This window comes from Cyrtonyx montezumae, unplaced genomic scaffold (assembly GCF_038088225.1).
Source record: "Cyrtonyx montezumae isolate F1298 unplaced genomic scaffold, pur_monq_1.0 scaffold_11, whole genome shotgun sequence".
In the NCBI taxonomy this organism is placed as follows: domain Eukaryota; kingdom Metazoa; phylum Chordata; class Aves; order Galliformes; family Odontophoridae; genus Cyrtonyx; species Cyrtonyx montezumae.
Window position 1 is genome coordinate 11111006 of NW_027071837.1, and position 21280 is coordinate 11132285.

General features: G+C 39.4%; 1 protein-coding gene across 1 annotated transcript; it reads right to left on the reverse strand.

Moving 5' to 3' along the window:
• Positions 1–54: 54 nt before the first annotated feature.
• CUNH8orf48 (chromosome unknown C8orf48 homolog) lies at positions 55–13911 on the reverse strand. The gene is made up of 6 exons (XM_065729611.1): positions 13660–13911; positions 12817–12945; positions 5757–5989; positions 3462–3614; positions 1528–1618; positions 55–216 (listed from the first exon to the last, which is right to left on the reverse strand). The coding sequence occupies exons 1-6, from the start codon at positions 13907–13909 to the stop codon at positions 185–187; spliced, it is 888 nt and encodes a 295-aa protein (XP_065585683.1). The 5' UTR covers positions 13910–13911; the 3' UTR covers positions 55–184.
• Positions 13912–21280: the final 7369 nt, after the last annotated feature.

Genomic DNA, 21280 nt, shown 5'->3' on the forward strand with positions numbered 1-21280 from the left:
TGTACTACAAAACCCACTGACTTACAAAAAAAATCGTAGAAGAAACCACAAAGGAAGCAACAAGGACAACTAGCTTTGAAGAATTTAGGGTTGCATTATGTTTTCACTTGGGGGTTCGATCTGCTCAGGATCAATTCGTTCAAGGCAGGTCTATAAGCACCAAAAGGCAGGTGGGTCTAACTGGCTATATCCCAGCATCTCTTTTCCAGCTCTTCTCTGGTTTGTGAGAAATGAAAACAAAGAGGCTGCACAGCACTCTTAAAAACAATATAACCATATTTAAGAAAATTAAAAGGATATAAAATACAATATCAACTGCAACAGTACATATTCTTGCTCCAAAATACTTTTTTTTTTTAAGTTAAATGTTATCCTATTTTTCTTAATAAACAATTGAGCTATTAAGCAGCAATATCATTTATGCACTCAGTTCATAGATAAGGATATTCCTTTAAGATTCCTACAGCCTCCAAGAGATCTAAATGCATAGAAGTCAGGAAACTGGAGACTGATGACAGTCAGTAACTGTGACTCATGCAAGTCCAATGGCCACAAGGTCGCTGCATGAGCAATGCAGTGAGCTTTTGCTGTCAGCAATAATCAGAAAGCTGAGGTGCACTCATGCCCAAAGAGCAGCAAGTATCTTTTTAGGAGGTGATGATGGTAATAATTTTGTTGTCTAACCCATTGAGCTCCCCAGCCATTTTATTTGGAAGCATACAGAATACTAAACTTTCATCTAGGTATGTTATTTGAAAGATAGTCTTTGCCACCTTGAAAACCATGTAAAATTACAAGTTACAAAGTATGTTAAAAAATACCCAAAATATTATTTGACACCTTATGCCATTTAAAACTTATATTTTCCCTTCCTAGACACCTAACCTAGACAGGTTCTATGATTAATTCATTATCATTTGTCGTGTTGGCATCCTCAGTGTTGCAGATTAATTTCTGTTACGGTCTCATTATTACAGTACTATAAATACCCCAATTCCATTTTACTTCTTTCTACAGTTACTTTGCCACCTGCTTTTTCTTCTTCATCTGGGACTCTCACTTCCAATTTAACACAAGATGGTGGGCAAAGATTGAGCTGAAACCCAGTAATTACACCTCCCTGCTCCAGAAAACAGAATCATTTTTCTTATGGATAGAAGCTGTTCTGATATCCCACAAGCAATCCTAACAAAATAATAACAATAAAACAACAAAAAACAACTCATCACTTGTCAGACTAATAACAAAACGCTGGCTTTCATAATTTGAAAAAGCCAAGCTTGCTGGACTGCAATGCAATATTTGCATTTGAGGAAGTGTAAAGTTGAATCATAGCCCAGACTTCAGCACACTGGGTATATCTGGTTCCACCTGCAACAATATTAAACCACCACCCAATTCATCACTGACAAAACAAGTTACATCCACAATAGCTGGTATTCAGTATGTGGCCATACACAGAAAACTTTTCAAGTACTCTATGTCCTTGAGTTTTGTTTACAATTTTCATGCTTTATGTTTTCTGACCTTTGTCTTTCAGCTTTTGCCATAAGTTCCTGGGATCCTCTGAAAGTTTAGGAAAGCTTCTGAGTGTTTCTCCTATAAGGGTGAGCACATCCTGAAATAAAAAGGGAACATGAAAATTATTAAGTTTTGGATCCCAGCCATTTGTCACATACTTGTATCGTAGGTCTGCCACTGGTAGCTATAACCAGTCCCTCAAGAGCAAATAGGTTGGCTGTACCCACCATCACAATTTCACTGTATTTTTAAAGCACACTGTTTAAAAACTTCATTGAGTGATGTGGCCAGTAATCTGTCCCACACAGCATGCAAGCAGAAAGCTATGCTGGTCACTAGAGACCACACCGCTTCTGCCATCCGTGGATGGCTGCCAACATCAATGGCAAGGAACTCGATGGCACCGTGCAGCTCACACACCACACTGTCTGCTGTCCAATGGTTTCTTCCCCAGGGATGTGAAAGAAAAAGAATTACTGCCCTTTCCAGAGAAGCAAGGAGAAAAAGTGAGAAAAATGAAGCCTGGCTTGAGACTGAAGTTCTCACATTTCAACTACAGCTAAAATGGATGCCAAAAAAAATAAATAAATCAGGAAGCCAGAATTAATAGGAAAAAATGGAATGCGTGATACAGTCCACTAATTCCCAATCTGTTCACAAACGTAGGAAAAAGTGGGGCTTCAGAGAGCCATTTCTATCCACTGCTCAGGAACAACTTGCTTTCAGTTTCACTCTGATCAAGAAGTGGTAGAACTCTTCCTTGAGAAAGACTATCCTGAAGAATTGCCACAGAACAGGCAGGGAATTCCATAAGTTCCAGCTTACATTACACTCAATCTATTCCAGAAGGATTTTCTAACTAAAAAACATGAACCTATGTTAGCAAAGACAGAAGACAATCCTTTAAAGAAGTTTCACCACATCTGTAGAGGATGTTAGACATCAGTCATTTCCAAACTCTACTATAGTATATGCAGAAACACAGAACACTTAAAGGTATGTGGCAGCAAAATGCTACATAAAGCATTTCTGAAGAGATGACAAAATATGCTACAAGGCTACTTTTCCCTCCTCCTTTCTAAGTTCTTTAAATTCCCACAAAGCTTTCATTAGACCCTACTTTCCTCTGCCATAATGAGTTGGGAAGAAGTGACAGTCACCTGACAACATTTTAAGTCAATCTTGAGGAAAAAACAAAACATACACCACTAGAAAGAAAAAAGTCAATATACACAGACATGCACAAAAACAAAAGCCCTACTCTAAAGCTGATATCACTGCAACTTAGAACAATAAATACTTGGGAACACAAAGCAAGTACACCTCTGTTTCTACAAACAGTGCAACAGGAAAACTTTGGCTTTCAAACTCTGTAAGCAGTAAATACCTGCTACCTTTACAAAAAGTCAAATTCTCTTCCAGAAGTCACTTCTCCAGTATGATTATATTCAAGATTGAAAAAAATAAAACACACCCCTGTCATAGTTAAGAAAAAGCCTTAGAAACAGACTAAGCTGCAAGCTGCCTCAGCCTCCATAATATCTACTGCAGGATCTAATTCTGCAACTCTTAAGGCAAAGGATTTGGAGAAAGACTAGAATAAGAAGAGCTAACTTCTACATTATTTTGTTATTTGTCATTTTGTTCTGGACAGTCCGTCAGAAAAACTGTGGGGAACTAATCAAAGTGTACCCAAAACAGTTCCAGGACATCATGAAAAAGACCTTCAGCTTATATAAATCAAGGAAGCTTAAATTACTTCATCAGCATGCCAGCCTCATGGCTCCATAACAACATGAAGCCAAATTCCATCCTGAATTGTACTGCATTCAGATCAATTTGACTACATCACTATAAATTAGGACAAAATCTGGCTTAAGAATTCTTTAGTTATAGTAAGTATAAGGTGTTACTAAAAGAACTGTGATACACTTGCTTACTCTGGAATAAATTTGTTCTTCCATTTTTTCTTGGAGTAGAACACTTTCCATTCGTATCTTCTTCTGTCTGAGAAAGGTAATTTCAGCCAGCTCTGCCTTCTTCTTCTTACAGTCAGGACATAGTGAAGATCTGTGCACTTGAGCTTCTGCCACCTGAAGGGTGAGACTTCGATGCAATGAGCAGTGTCTGTCCCAGCAAGATGGCTACTCCATTAAAAATTATCAATTAAAAATACATACATAGAGTCTAAAAACAAATCTTTTGTAGGCAGCTGTACATAACTTCACAGTCTTTGTCACTGTGTGATCTTGATAAGCCTGTCTGAATGCCTTCACACTAAATATATTTGCTTTTCCTTAAGCATTGCCTGTGCCAGCACTGATAGCATAGTTTCACTTAAAATTCTGTATCTCAAAGCCATAGTGCTGAGCTGCACTCCACTAGTCCTTCCTGTAACAGGCAATGTTTCCCTGACACTTGAGGCTGTATACACAGTACTAATTCCTTCCACCTGAACTATAATAGTAAAAAAAAATGACTGCAAATTAACAGATTTGTGAGCAGTTACACCAGCCAACAAAATGCTTTAAGTAGTGTAACTCACGGGTAAACACTCATTACAAATTTCAACCTTACCAGTGCAATCTCTACATAATTTGTTAGCATCAAATACATTAGGAGAACCACCAGCCATTAGTTACTACTGCTTAATGAGTAATTTATGTTCCAGAGAGCTAGTCAGTGCATGATAGCCAGCCTTCCACAACAGCTAATATTAATTCCTGAAGGCTCAATTAAGTTAAATGAATGTGTTTTATCCCATGCTTCCAGCAAGCTAAGAGAGTATGAAGACTTGATCATCACAATTGAGTAACAGCAATTGTTAATCAGCAATTATTCTACCATATAGAATAGCCTGTCTGTAACAAGGCTGTTGCTGAGACCTACACTGATAATACACATACAACCTTAAGTACAAGTCACAGAGTTTATGATCATCTTTACAAATTTTAAGAGGAAAATAAATCCTGAAGCAATTGATTCAGACATCTACATGCAACTCCACAGCAGAATACAAACAAAATAATATTTGCAGTTTTCTTTGCAAGATAAATGGTACTAATTTCACTTGTTAGTCTATTCTTCATGAAACCTTGAGCATATTTAATAACACCACACAAATTCCAATGTTTATGAATGATCAATAATTTGTATCTGATTTTATTTACACAGATTTCATCTTGTTATATAGGCCTAATACATTACTGCAAGAGCAACAGAATCAGTCCTAGAGAACATGTCTCAAGCCTCTGTGTTCTTACTCTTGATTTCTCCTACTCTGCATAAAAATGTTATTACGTGGCAGTAAATACAAAAGTAAGTAGACACAGCAATCAAATTTACTTTTCTTAGAAAATCCATTATTACACTGTAATACAAATGAAAAGGCAATAAGAACTCTACAGAATGGTGGGTTGATTAATGCTAATAGCATAAAAGAACATAAGTTGCTTATTTATACTGGTTGAGATTTCAGCAGGTAGCCTCAACGAATGCCAGAACTGACTTAAAAGTATTCTTCTGTTAGCCAGATGAGCAGGATGGGATATGTCATTCACTTTTGCTATGCTGTTTGGCAATAGATTAAAACCAGCACATGTGATAGAGTGAAGGCAAAATAAATTACTGTAACTGCTTTTTTTTTTTTTTAAATCAGAAACACTTTGGCAGATACAGACATTCTGTACCAATTTCAAGCAAGGCACAGGCATTTGCCAAAGCCTAGATTTATGAGTAAAGGCATCTGTAGGCAATGACTGCTACAAGCACATATTCCAATCCATCTGCACAAAGCAAGAATGCAAGTATCGCTGACCAAAACAGTACCAGTGTCAATCCTCTGGATAGATGCAGAGTTAACAGAACTGCTGTGTTAGAATGACTACCTGGCAGAGGGGGGCAAATATACTGGGCTGGTGATAAAGAACAGCACATGCAACTGTGTAAAGATGATATAGATGGTTCTTAATAAAGGAACTGAGGAAACCAAGATCCTATTGGACATGTCTTAATTTTCAGTATTACTAATGTCTAAGGGGAAGAAAGCTGGGGGCAAGGGGTGGCTTGTTCCTTTGAAATACTTGTAATACTGGAGTTAACCAGCAATGTACAGAATACTTCTATAAGTAATGGGTGCAAACGTAACTGGAAAACAAGGCTTCTGGGGCATACTGTGGACTGCAGTAACTCATGCTAACATAATTCACCATCGTTGCTACCATCACACACCACACCTGGTTAAAAGTCTCCCGGATGTTTTTCAGACGGATTCTGTTCATTAGCCGATCAGGAACGATGCCATTCAAGTCACTTGCCTCTGATGCCTTTGATGTGAATCCACGCTGCTGCTTTCTTGATGTGCCACCACTTGCCTGCTTAGGGATCCTCTGCTTCAGCATCCTCTTTATCTTGAAGATGCAAAAAGACTGGAGAGCATCCAGTTCTTCCTCCGATAACTCAGTGGTTTCTGTCAACAAAACAAAGTGTCAATTACTACAGCAGGGGAAGACAATTACTGGTCTTCTATCTGTGCAACCTCATATTATCTATTTAATAAAAAACAAACCCAGTGTCAAGCCTGGAAGCAATGACTGTAATAACAGTGATACACAATTTAAATCAGAATCCAGATAACTGCAGGCACTTGCATAACAGATGCCTCCTTGAATTGTCTCCTAAGAGAAAAGAGGATAAGAACCCCAAAGAGTTACACCAGTTGATGATACTGCATAAATTTATTAGTAAATCTAGCACTACTTCTTGCGTATCAAATCAGAGGCTATTGCAGTAACACTGAAAAACATTTCAAACAACCTGTAGTTATGCGGGTTTGTTTTTCTTTTTTTTTCTTTTTTAAGAAATGTAATTACTTTAAAAATAATCTCCTCTCAGGCTTCAAAGATCCTTTAAGAAACTTTTACATGACCTTGTTTAAACAAGATCTTTCACTCTTATCTACTCCCTTGGCAATGGCATGTAATAAACAAAAACAGAGATTACATTTCAGATGGGCATCTAAGGATGGATTTAAAACTTCACACAGTGCTTTGAGAGAGATTTTCCACTTCTTTAAACAGAGCCAATCAATACAGACAACCAACATGAGGAAGTTTTTTTTTTATGTTGCAATTTCATTACTTCATGAGCTTAAATGCATAATGATGCTGAGCTGTTTTTAAGAGATACCATCGTTTTCAACTATTTAAATAGGGAATTCTGTTTCCTCTACCTTAATACCAATTTTGTTTTTTTTTTTATACAACTCCGAAGCCCAATGAAACACTTGACTGTCTTTAATGAAATGAGAAGTGAGGAAACCAAACAATACAGCAAGAATTACCAGAAGCCTGGTGGATGCCTCTGCATACAGCTAATGCTAACACAACACTCCCCTTCCAGAGCTGTATTCTGGCAGTCAAAAAGAAGGCAGACAACATTGACTACACTCGTGGTAAGTTTGTTTCAACTTAAGTACTCAAACGGATAGTCTATCACTTCAGCAATCCTTCCTTGTTACGTTTCATTCATTGTCAGGAATTTCCCTTAAATTGAATTTTACTTTTTCTTTGTATTCCAGGGTGACAGCCAGTGCGTAACCATTAAACTCCTATTGATTATGCCAAGGCACCCCAAACACAAATCTTTACAACAATGATCAATAAAAACATAAAACACTTTTTAAATATGCTGTGATTAATGTCACCGGAAGCAGGCAAGCCACTGCAGTGGAATTTCACAAAGAAACCAGGCATATCTTCAGAAACACAGCCAATCCTTACAAAGATTAAGTGGATCCACAGTTAAGACTAACCAAAGTGGAAATTGGTAAGCTTTGCCTTACAGACAAGGAAGATGCATGATTTAAGTGCAACTGTCACAGTTCAAAAATCAATCACCATATAGCAATTTATTCCTCCTTACAAGCTGGTGTATTGAATTCACTAATGAAACAGTGATACTTCACAGACAGATGAATAAGAGTTACAGTACTGTAAAATGCAGTTCAATAATTTTTTTTCCTTGGGTAGGATCATGAAAGTTTGCACAGGTAAACACCATCAGATCATTTTCCTTGCAAAACCATAAGACGTGAACTGGTATTTGGTTTAACTACACTAAAGCAAAATAGGTATTCATCTACGTTGCACAAAAATAGAATAAAAAACCCCAAAAGTTACTGTAAAATAAAAGAACAAGTCGATTAAAAATACTAAGATGAGAACTTTAACAAGCAAGTAAAATACATGAGGTCTCCTAGATACTTTGTGACAACTTAATACCAGACTAATTCATTCACTAAAGTTTCTTCTGACACATAGAAGCACATCTGAATGAAGAACTGGTTTCTAATAATGCACACATTAATTGTGTGCTGCCAGGCATACGCCCATTTGTTCACAGACACCTACAGACCTTAGGAGAGACACTAGCAAAGAGAACAGAAAGTTTTAAACTTCATCAGTAAATAAGCTCCAAAAGAATAGAAGTGTTCAAAGATCTAGGACTATAATTTTACAGAAATAAGAACCAAAGGTGATTAAGTGTAAGCACACAGTTAAATTCAGAGAGAAAAAGAAAAAAGGAGTGTATTTTAACTGCATAACAACTACCTACCTAGAAGAAAATCTGAAAGTTTAAAAGCAGTCTGCCTGTCCTTCCGCTGAAGGAAGGGAGACTTATACAATAGGATCTACATTGAAACTACGTTGGTTTTCAGTTCTATTTCTTGTTTTTTCACATATTCTCTCTCTTCCATCTTCGGACTAGACATGCCTGAATGCTCAACCTCCATTTGTGGTGACAGATTTAAATGTCATTGTATGTCTGTCTACAGAGAATAGCTGCCAGAGCCAATTATTGTTCCAGGAGCATACTTTGCTGATGCTTCATTGCTCCAAGTCGTGTATTCCATACCCTCTTCCTTGGAGGATAAGGAAGGGACAGGTGACAAGAAGAACAAAACCAGACACCAGAACAGACATTGAATGAGAACCATGTATCACACAGATATAGGGTAACAAAGCACAGGCTGTTTAGAAAGTAAAGCACAGACTGAACCAACAAGCTGCTCTGATGACAGCAGCAGTCGGTATCTTATTTCCAGTGGTGAGATAATCTCCACATCTACATTATACAACCTGGTGCGTGCCTTATAGCCAAATGACCTACATAGATCTTACTTTCTGTATGCAACCACATTTTTAAGTGTAAGATTTTGAATCTAGAGATGAAGTAGAGGGGAAAAAAAAAAGGTAATTTGTTTTGCTAGTTTTCCTTTACCCCGATTATCTAATTTTGATTAAATAGAAAAAAACTTAAAGCTTTTTTACTGTTATAATTTTGTTATAATAATAACAAAATGCCTCTATCTTCTACTTTAAGAAAAACTGTAGAATGGATAAAAGAGAGAACTGTGAAAGGCAGTAACTGATTGGTACCCAAAGATTAACAAGACAATATTTTCATAATTATCTAAATTGCATTTGTAAAATTGAGTACAGCAATTCAGATTAACGCACTGATGGCCCAATAAGGAGACATAAGTTTTGAAAGATTTGTTCAGATAACACAATACGGATAATGGATCTGATAAATCAAGCTGTTTAACAGAAATATGAATTCAAAGCCAATAATGTTCTCCAGCATGATGCAGGATATCCTCAGTTTCCACTCAAGAACTGTTGAAGAGACAACAGAAAGAATCTCACAGAACTCATTTTTCAGAAGAAACTTACTCCTTCCCAGTTCCCACTTGGATGTTGCTGGTTGGAATTTCCCCATTTGGCCTGTATCAATGCTATTTCACTACAAAATAGTAAAGCTTTCTAAGAGATTGTTGAAGATAGAAATCTGGAACCTCATGGCGCAGGCCTGCAGGAGTCCCACACCCTGTGCAAGTTAGCAAGCAGAAAGATTAAGTGCCAGCAGGCTCAGGAATAAGAATGAGCCAGCAAAGACTAATGGGTACCTGTTCCCTCCTGGAAACAGATAGAGCTTTCTCAATTTTTATGGACAACTACTACTAAAAGTATTAAAGTAGTAATCTACTATTTGCTGAGCCAGTTTCAATACAAGGACATGTGGAAATTTGTTCATGCAGTACACACAAACTAGATCTGCTCAAAGAAACCTGCTGGGCAAGCTGGAAAATCATAAATACAGAAATAAAATCCTTATGCTTCCCTCGGTGCTCTCACATGTACATACATGCCAGCACCTTCCACCTGACCACCACAAACTGCAGGTATCTGCATCTACACCAGGCTTCTTTTGTTTTAGATTTCTTAGGTTTGATACCACAGCCATAATAAGCATAGTATTTTAAACTGACAAAACTGGCAGACATATTTCAGTATTTCAGCCACAGAACTATTTAATTCTGCTCAAATATCTCTGCATCTCCAAGTAACATGCACTAACAACCAAAGGTCTTACTTTTGCCGGCAGTAGTACAGGGGTAATACTGCATAAAAAGAAAAAAAAAACAAAACAAGCAAAGTGCTTAACACGAACACCTTACAAACTAATTTAAGTGTGAACCTCTCAATAGGAGCTCAAGCCAGACTGTTAAAAAGCCCCACCTGAACTTTCAGACTTAACTGAATGAAACAACTGTGGTTTCCTATAGTAAATTTCAAAGATGATCAACTGTCTTTGGAATAATTGACCTGGAGACTTAGATAGTTGTTTTTTGTGCTTTTTTTTTGTGATGCATTTTTCTAATAATTAGTTACTGCACAACTGAGGTAAAGGTCCACATAAGAAGAAAAAGCAACAGCTATGATAAAAACTTCCTCACTTCTCCTGATACAAGCATCATGATTTTTTCTACTTTTAAGCCATAAATAAACTAGGAAGAACAAGGACATTCCTGGACATTCCTACATGCAAAGCAAGACTTTCCTTATCTAACTGTATCAGTAGTAAGACACAAGAACACTTGCTTTATTACCCGTGGATAAATTCAAAAGCAACATGCATATTCAGTGCATGCATCTTTCCTTCTGCTAAATTTACAGTGGGGAATTTACAGTGCAGCAGCCCAGCTCTAAGAGATCTCATTTTCTATCATGCTTTAAATGATACCAAGTTGATAAAATAATAAGGGGCTCAGAGCCTACTGAGTGCTGAATTAAGTCAAGGAGAAGGAGACATTCATTGGTAACAGCATGCAGAAGTTGCTGTGCTTACTTTGTACACAGTGTTAGCTGTACACTGATTTACTATATACTACTTTTAAAAAGATAGACTGTTAAATACCTATGGTGATGAATTTGGGGATAACCTGTCTACCACATGCCAGCATTGTGTTTACACAGGAATGAAGCCTAAGCATGAACTTTCTTATTGACAGAGCTAGGAAGCACACTGTACCCAGAGTGCTCAACTACTCAGATGGCCAGGGATAGGACAGACAGAGAGCAAAGCATCCATTTTACACATTACCTTGAACTAAAAGACTCAGTGACCAGCCTGCCTACACCTATCCATAGCCCATAAGCCAAAGACAAAATGTTTCTTTGTGCCAAACTCAGAGAATAAAGTCTTGCCAACTAATTTTCAAGGAAAACCCTGTAGAGACCTAAAACCTCCTTAATGTGATGTTGCTGCTGATAATTTGTTTGATGAACTGGAATTCAGCACATCCTCTTCAATCTTGCTATCAATCAAATGATCATGAGGCTCTGAAGCATTTTAGGAAGATTATCTCAGCATACCTCACCAGGAGAGGCCTCACTACTAAAATAATCCACACTCCTTTACACTTGACTCCATGAAGAAACTCAATAATAGAAAGATAAAAGCTGAAGATGACGTAGGAACTCATAACACTGACTCACCACCGCTGTGAATGAGCTATGCAATTAAGAGTAGTGTAAGAATTATCTTAGGGCAGGTTCTTGTGTGGTGTATAGGGAGTTTGAGGATGTTTCTTTGCAAGTGCAATGCTACAAAGTACCTCAGCAGTGGGCTATACCTGATGTATCAGTCTCAGAGTGGACCCACAAAACTTTTGACATTTTTCCCCATGTACATGCAAAGGAAGATACACCCCTCCTGCTTTAATTATTTTTTCTTGTTCAACCACAACTTTCTTGCTCTTTTTTAATTAAAAATAGTATCTCTGACCCACTTTTTAGAGAGACTTGAGCAGCACTTCCATCCCACCATCTGCTCTCACATTTCCTTGCATAATCAGTGCATGCAAAAAGCCTCCTCCTTTCTTTTCCCCACTCCTCCTCCATGCACTACATCATTGTGTTAATTAAAGTTGTTCCATTGTTGCTGACAAAGCTGATGCCCTGCTGCCTCCTGCAGCTTAAAGAAGGAACAATGAGGGCTGCTCTGTGAGTAATGCCTTCTATGTTATTACATTGCCACCATGTCAAGAGGCAGATGCTGGTGATAAGGCAGTAGAGGTTGAACCTTCCCATCAAAATTCCATCACTTTTTGTTGCCACGTGACAGATAGCAGCAATGGGGCAGTCTGACATAGAAGTGCATATGAAGCCAAGGTGTTTGAATTCTACTCTGGAAAAAAATGCACTCATTGACATTCATTGATACTTGCTGAACATCTACAGAGAACAGAGGACATCAACAGTGAAGCAGTGAGTGCTACACCTCAGCAGTAGCAACATAAAGACAAACCACATGTTCTGGACAGCCATACACAACAGTGTCACCACAAAATGGAGAGCATCTCAATTAGTTCATTTATATGAGCTAATGCTGGTGACTACATTGAAAAAGCATTTTGTAGCTTTTACTCTATTAAAGTGTTACTGTGCTCTTTTTATCTGTGGATCATGGAGATAAATAGGAGGCATTACTTTAGGAGCAACCTATGCAAAACATTATGAACAACTGATTCAATAATTAACACAAACGATCTGCAGGGTGAAAACATTTCACATGTTCTGAAGGCATGTTTATTTTTGAGGAGAAAACACACTCCCAGTACCTAGACAGCTGGAGAGAAAAAACTGAACAGACTTGTAAAATTGAGATTTCACAGTTAAAAAAAATCCACATTTTAAATTTCTGTAGATTTATCTGCACCTTGTAATAACACATTACCAGTACAATGCCCCTGCATCAGGAGCAGCAAACCTATGTGTTACATCAGACAAGAAAGCACAAGAGAAACTTTATATACCCAACAAATTAGGTCTGCTTAATTACCTGGCTTATCTTTAATAGCTTGTACATAAAATTTTAGTCTACTTAAGAATTCACATCCCCTTTGTCAAAAGAAAGAATTATCAACTCCATCTAAGTTAGTGAACTCACCAGCACGAGTTCTGATAATGAATTTTACTTCTTGCTTAATGCCAGCTTCCTTATTTTTCAGAACATCAATCAATTTCCCAATGAAATCTCTTTCTACAGCTGCAGAATCAAGTACTCCAGACTGCTTTTCTAAAATGAAAAAAAAAAAACGGTATTCTTGAACATATATTGTAAAAAAAAAAAAAATCAGGATTGATAAAAACCAAGAGGTAAATCCTCCACTTGAACACAGCTGAGTTTTCCCTGGTGTGGAAAAAAGTTTCAAGCCACAGGACTTCACAGATGACATCAATGACTTCAGGATGAAATAACAAGGAAGCTTCTGTCTCACACAGGAATCTCTCACTGCTCATTCCTAATCACTACACTGAATGGTTATAGGATAAGCTGGAAAGAAGAGATTTACACATTCCATTTTATCTGCAATGCTGACTTAATCTCAATCATGGCCTACATAGGCTCTTCATTTGTGGTGGTATAAATCAAAGAATGGCTTGGGATGGAAGGAACCCCAAGGATCATCAAGTTCCAAGCTCCCTGCCACAGGCAGGGCCACCAACCTCCAGATCCAGTACTAGACCAGGTTGCCCAGGGCCCCATCCAACCTGGTCTTGAACACCTCCAGGGGTGGAGCATCCACAGCCTCTCTGAGCAGCCTGTTCCAGTACCTCACCACTCTCTCTGCAGTGAATTTCCCACTGGCATCCAATCTAAACTCATAGGAGCTTAGGCTCTGACCTCCAAGGCTATTCGCAGTGCACTTTTCACAGTTTATGCTAATTCAGCTTCTCACCACACAGATCTAAAGCTCTAAGAGATAGGTTTGTAGTAAGCTCTACATACCTGTGTGACTTTGGTCTGCCAACCACAACACGCTTTCCATTGGATCCAACACAGCAGAATGCTCTGTATCTTCTGTGGAACAATACAGTTCAGATGATTTGCTCTCATGCTGGCAGCTAGCTACTTCTTCCTCGCTGAAGGACTCCCAGGTGTCTTCTGAATAGGCAGAAACAGAGCTACCATAAGTCTGGCTCAACTCCTTCTGGTGCTTTTCATAGTCACTAGAGCTATCTGATGAGGTAGTAGTCATGGCACAACACTACAAATAAAAACAAAATAAAAGCATATTACAGGTTCAGTTAACAGGAAGAACAATTGAATTATGTACAGCTGTGGGGAGGAAATACGGACAAATATTACAGCTGAAATCCTATTTAGCCACCAAAACTGGTGGATGAAATAAATACTTAATGTGTTACATCAAAGCAACACCCTTGAAAGCATTACTGCTGATCACAGTAATGCATCATTAAGATCTGCTGGGTAATCATACAATAACAATTACAATCAAGCACTGCCAATGCATTTTGATGAGCATTCCTTTCGAGTCTGAATGTAAAAAATTGCAGGTAACACCTGGATTAAGTAATTCATGAAAACAAAACTATTAAAAAAAACATTCAGTTTCTCTTAGATTAAACCCCCCACCTCTTGAAAAAGCAAACTCCCCTTGTTTAGATTAGAGTTTGTCTAGAATATTAGAAAATAACATAAGCTCAAGCTTGCTAACATTCTCAAAATGAAGATAGTCACACTCACAGTGTAGGAAAAAAATTAAAAAAGCTCTCAAGAACGAAGTTAGAGGAATAAAACAGACCTCAGACAGGTAGCTACCACGTGACTGACATGCTTTCAAGCTTTATTCTTTTCTTTCTTTATTAGAATGACATACTACACGTTCTCCCTTCATATCTAACAGCTCTCCTAAATAATTCCCCCCCCCATTTCCTCCCTTGCTCTCATAAGGATAACAAATGAATGGGTGATATCCCTTTGGAAAGATGTTTACAGCAGCAACAACTGTGGCTCTTCCATCAGAAAAATCAGAACCCCAGAGGGATGAGAGTGGGTAAAGAAAGGAACCGTCACCCTGAAGTACAGCTACACCACTGTACATTGGTGTTCATTAACTGTTTAAGAACTTAATTTTGAAGGTACTGACTTCAGCTATTTCCTTCCTAAAAGGGCACTGCTGCCTGTTCTACACGCCTTGTTACTGACAAGGTTCTTCGGTGCACTATGTACAGATCCTGTGCCCCTAAATTCCAGGGCTTTTTCCAACAGTTGATTTCCAGAAGTAATTCGGAGCACCATGTTTCTAAGATGAAAAGTTTAACTTCTGTTTTTAACATGCGCCTGTAGTTAAATCATAGTTCTGATCTAGCCCTTAAATACTAATACTTTGTCTTTTTTTGTCCACTACATCAACATTAATTCAGACTCATTAATTAAATGAAATCTGACAGAGAAGAAGAATAGTAGCTACAAACTGAGTCCATCAGTGTTCTAGCCATAGCTGGCCCAAGGAGCTGCAACTGCACACAGGATGCAGATAGAGGAGACTACCATCAATCCATCCCAACCATACCCAGTAACCATTATTTCTCATTGCCTCATCTATGTGTTTCTTGAAAACCTCTAGAGATGGTGACTTCATCACCTCCCTAGACAGCCTGTTAACTGCCTCATCACTCTTCCTGAGAAAAGACTTCTCTTAAAATCCAGCCTGAACCTCTCCCTGGCACAACTTAAGGCCATCACTTCTCATCCTATAGCAGTTACCAGCAAAAAGAAGCTGACCCCCACCTCACCACAACCTCCTTTCAGGGAGTTGTGGAGAACAGTAAAGATTCCTCTGAGTTTCCTCTTCTCCATATTGAGAAATACCAGTTCCTTCAGCCACTCTTCAAAGCACTTATGCTCCATACCCTTCACACCTTCATCGCCCCCCTTTGGATAAACTCCAGGGCTCCTATAACTTTCACGTAGTGAGAGATTAAAACTGAATACAGTTTTCAAGGCACAGCCTCTCCAGGTGTGTTGTATAAAGCAGAGGATATAGCTGCCACTGACAAGTTTTAAGATGATACAGGAAAGACATTGGTCACAATTCAGTAGTAAAAAAGGAATAGTTTACCCTTTTCTAAAGGCAAAGGGCCCCCTGAAAAAAAAAAAACACTCCTAAAAGAGACAATCTCCAAGCAGATATGCTTCCCCATCAGCTGCCAGCTCTTGAAAGAGGTTAGGAAGGAGAGAAGCCAGGGTCCAACCCCTCCCAGTCACATAGGTGAACTGCTTGCACCTGTGCTTCAAGGACTGGCCAAGCACCTTCTCCAGGAGCTCAGCTGCTGGTTCAGGCTGTGACCCAACAGTTCCCGTACACCAGTTAATTTTGCTGGGATGATTACCACCTTGCTCCTGCTGGCTGCACTATTTCTGATGTAAGTCAGGATGCCACTGGCCTTCCTAGTCAGCCAGGCATATTTGAGACCCACATTCAGCTGGCTGACAACTAACACACCCAAATCTGTTTCCAGTTGCCCTGCCCCAGGCCTGCAGTACTGCAAGGGCTTGTTGTGACCAAAGTGCAGGACTTGGCCCTTAGTCTTCACAAAGCTCATCCCACTGAACACAGCCCAGCAATCCAGCCTGTCCAGATCCCCCTGTAGGGCCTTCCTACCCTCAGACAGATGGATGCTCCCTCCCAACTTGGTGTGATCAGCAAGCATACTGAGGTTTCACTCAATCCCCTTGTCCAGATCATCGATGAAGATAAGGCCAAGCCCTAGAGAATGCTGCTGCTGACCACCAGCTGGGGTTAATTCTCTTCACCACCATTTCTTACCTAGCAAAGAGCGTTAAGTGTCCAAGGCTGACAGCTGCTGCGGGAGGCGGTGTCAAAGGCTTTAGTGGAGCCTAGGCAGATTACACCCACAGCCTTACCACAGCAAGGAGCCCGGCGACGCGTGGAGAAAAGCTGAACAAAAGCTCCAGCTGCTCTCGGGAAGCAGAAATGAAGAAACACCTACACTACAGCCAACGAGAAAGCACCCACGTTCTGGTTAAAGCTTCACAGCGGGGGACACAGCATTTCCTCCCTTATTAATCCACATCTTAAAGGACAAGCCCCCTTCACAACGCCGTGACCGCACGCTGCGGCCCCCCCCAGCAGCCAGGCTGCGTAGAGCTGCGCACGCAAACACTTCCCTTCCCCCGCCGCCTCAGGCCCAGCAAAGCACGGCCCGGCCCCGCCCCGCCGCTGGGCAGAGGGCGGGCGGGGTCGCGGGCGTTGGGCTCACCGCTCCTCAGGCGGCGGGCGTTGGGCTCACCGCTCCTCAGGCAGCGGCCGTCGTCTGTGAAAAACGAGGGCACCCACCGTCTCTCTGGGCAACCCGTGCCTCCCCGCCCTGATTGTAACGAACTTATATCCAATCTAAATCTCCCTTCTTTCAGTGTGAGATCTCTTCCTCTTGTCCTACCGCAGCAGACCCTGCAGAAAAAGCCAGTCCCCTTCTTTCCTATAGCTCCCCTTAGATATTGAACGGAACTAGGCTGGCCTAGCTGAGGTCTCAGCTTGACCTTGAGATATTTGGGACGCGAATTTTGTCTTTCGTTTGCAGCAGCTCAAGTGGTCTTGATTCTCTTGAACGAGAGACTTCTGCGTGCTGCTCTCGTAACAGTTGGCCGGCATGAGGAGGGAAGTGCATACTGAGTGTACGAGGAATGAGCACTCAACGTTGCCTAAATGTTTTGGCTTTCAGCATTTTGCTGCTTCGTGCTGGTCCTTATTATTTTCATCTTACTAGCTACAAGAAATTAAAATAATTTACATGGTAAGGGTTAGTTTCATATTCCCCATCAATACGAATTAGAGTAGTGATCACAGCTGGGAATGGAAGGGGCAATCACGCATCCTGGGGAGTCAGCTGAATACCAATCGGAGCAGCTATCAGCGCAAAGCAGCCCTTTATTTAGGCTGCTAACATATGGAAGGAGAAAAATGTAATTAAGAAAATACCAGCTCTTTAGATGAGCAAAATTTGCATTGCGTACTAAACCTCTCTGACCTCAAGATTCACCTTTCATTGACTGTTTTATATTATGTTTTTCTTCTCAGGAAAGTAATGTTGCAAACAAATCAGCAAGCACCCAAACTGAATAAGAACACTTTCTGGGAGAAACTTAAGAGGTGGGCTGACAGTTTTCACACTCTGAGTTACAAATGATTGTGAGATAGGGTAGAGAGGAACATTACCTCTTCCTTAAAATTCTAATCAAGATACACAGGGAATATTACAGAATAAGAATAATGCAGATCCTCACAGTTCCCACTGGCTGACTCCCTGTCAGCTTGATACTTCGTTATTTATCATTGTCCATTTTTTATGGTAACAGTTGACATTAGGTTATTACTGACCTGGTTGATATTTGAATTTATTCCCTAGAGGTTAAAGACTTTGTAGTTTCATTTTCTCAGTCCTTTTTAAAATTCATAATTTTAGAGCATGGAGAATATATTGTTCTATCAAGTTTATTTCTTTGACATTTATTCAGTGGAAAGTGTGATCCTAATATTAAAGGCATTTGAATTGAAGCCCAGGATACAAATAAATCTTTAAACTCATCTTCCCTAAAACAGGTCACTTTATCACTGCAGTTCCTCTTGTCAGTGTCTAGGAAGTTAATATGTTGAACAGCATAATTATTTGAAACGGTATTTGTTTTTAAAGTGCTTATAGGTGATAATAGATGGACCACCCCAATTGTGTCAGAAAGCATTCAGATTTCTGACTGCTAATGTAATAATGTTGGTCCTATATAGAGCCATAAAATAACATTGTGTGAGAAGCGGTGACAGGCCTTTACTCCAGCTCTTCTCTTTATCATACGTTTTATTAAATTTAAACACAATTGTTGAATTTCTTTGTGTAGCTTTTGATGCCTTCTTCTATGAAAGTTATAATAATACTTTTAATCAGAGGGCTGCATAAGAATTCATACTTGCTGTGTGTGTTTCTCACATAATAATAGTCTCATTAATGCTGCCAGCAGAACTAATTGGGCTGTTACATAAGGTTCAGTATCCAGTTGGAGAATTGCAGTGTGAGGCCAATAGAATTAAGCATATTCTGCTGGTGGGTAAAGCTGAAGTCATTTATGAGATGCTTCCAAAGCCTTACTCTCCAAGAAAATGCAGGTACTGTGAGGGGCTTGCTTAGACTTTGTAAATATGAAGGACAAATGCAAGAACTCTTCTAAAATTTTCAAAAGCAAGTTGTTGACAGTTCAAGATACAGTAAAGGTTTTCTCCTTTATCAGCACAGACATTGAAAGTACTGCCAAGTAGCACCTAGACACCATAAATCATTGGTGAGAACAGATAGTTTCAAAATATTACAAAAGAAAAACTCTAGGGCACAGGGCATCTAAAGAAGTCATTGTCTAGGGCTCACTGTTTTTAAAATGGTTGTTTCAGTTCGCATTAATTCACACCTCTAATTAGAAAATGGATTGATCTCTTGCTTAAAGTTGCTAGTGACTGGCTGATGTCCATGTCAAATCAAAAGTGTGCATACAAATGAAATGTTATTAGTGACTGCTGCTGTATGAGTTTAAATAAATATAAGTTGAATGATAGCTGTGGGCTGTGTTCTGTAGGCAGAACAAAAGTGTATGTCAGACCTGAATTTATCCATAGTACTTGTTGCTTATACTCTGGATCATGGTAGGAAACCACGGTCAGCTGTATCTTCACTAGGCTTCCTGGTGGAGAAAAGAGGACTGAAAATCTTTTGGGGAGAAAAAGACAAACTCTCCAACAGTTTTGTCCTTGCTCATAGCATCTCTGCAGGCAGATATAATTTCATCTGTGTCAGACTTGGTAATCACCTTGGGGAGGAATATGTTATGAAGTACCAGGTCATGAAGAGTGTGACAGGTGCCTTGTTCTGTTTTTGTACACACTAGTTCTCTGAGTTACTGGAGAGCACTGCATTCCCGTGGAATTCCTTAGGATGAGACACAAATTATAAGCAACACTTGTGACTGCAAAGAAGCCCCAGCTGTATTTCCAGTGTTTGGTATTGGTGCATAGGCTAAATTTAAATTAGCATAATTACACTCTATCTTCCTAATTTTGCTTTGTACTTTAAGATGGGTAATTATTCTTACTCCCTGTGTGTCTGAATGTGCTATTAAATAGCAGTATTCACTTTCCTACGTTTGGGTGCATTTCAATGCAAACTGCATAGACTGCAGATTGCCTTGTGAGTCTTTTCTCTTTGTAATTGCAGTAACTGCAATAAATTGTAGTAACCTTATGGGAAAACATCTAGAAATGCAACAAAATTCAATTAGCCAACATTACAAAGTATCTATTCATATGCACAATGTACATATATGTAGTTTGTATGTAATCATACAAACTCCTCACCAGAGACATAAAGACCTGTTTGAGAACAGTCAGGGCTATGGGAAGTGCTCTGCCTGAAGAGCAGGAAAGAAGCTGATGTGGTATTTGACAGTGGTTTCTTACAGTGCAGGGGTAGCAGATATGCTAAGTCTTGGCCCAAAGCAGTGATGGAGCACCTGGTGGGAAGGCAGGGCCAGCCCAGGGGAGCTCAGGTGCATGCAGTGAACTGAGTGACTGGAGGGAGTGGAGTCAGGATCCACTCCTTCCCAGTCCTCGTTTAAGTGTTGGCAGCTGAAGCAAAAGGTATCTTGCTGAAGATCCCTGAGTACCTGAGGCCTTCCAAAGGTAAGCAACCTTTTTTGTTCTTCTTCCTTTTTGTACTTTGTGGCTGCTGTATTTGGGCTTGTTCTCATTTGCTTTAGTCAAATGTCTTGCTACCCTGCTATTGTTTCTGTACTTTCCATCGTGTTGCAATGTTACAGGGGGTAAAACTAGTAGTGGAAGAGAGGTAGAGCTGTATCCCACTTGTGATGTCTAGAAGTACTTCACTTGGAGCTGTCTGCTGATCTGAAACCTTTGTGCAGGTTGGAGCTCAATCTCTAAATCAGATCTTTTCTAATACACTTCATCTTCTTTTTGGGCTGAATGCAGTAGCAGCTTGAGCATAAATGTTGCCATCTATGATCCTGCTGCTTTCCAAGACAAAAAAAGATGTAGTTTTTTTAACACACTCTGCATCCTTATTTACCTCTCTGCTTTTCTTCATTTTATGTTTTCATCCTGCAGTGTTACTGTAGGTACTTTAAAAACATTAAACAGCAGGATGATTCAAACCCAAGATTTAGAACTGTTGTTCTGAGGAGTGATGTATTCCCTTATGTGGACAGGTTGGGGTTGTTTCTGAACTTGAAATTAACTCATATGAAAGAAGAGATCTCAGAAACTCTTACATTAAATGTTTGAGATCTTAATTTTTTTTTCCCTTTTTATTATGCGTTCTTAACAATTTTCACGTGAACTATCCTGAAGATTCCCTGTGTCCCTTATTCTTTGTTGTGAGAAGAAATTTCTAAACGAGTGTCAGATCCATTATGTGCCAACCATTTAGGATAGATTGATGCTAGACCTATTAATCAGTTTTCTTCAGTAGTAGGTTGGCTCTTGGGACTCTTTGGGGCTCTTTCAGAATGTATTTCAAACTGATGAGTC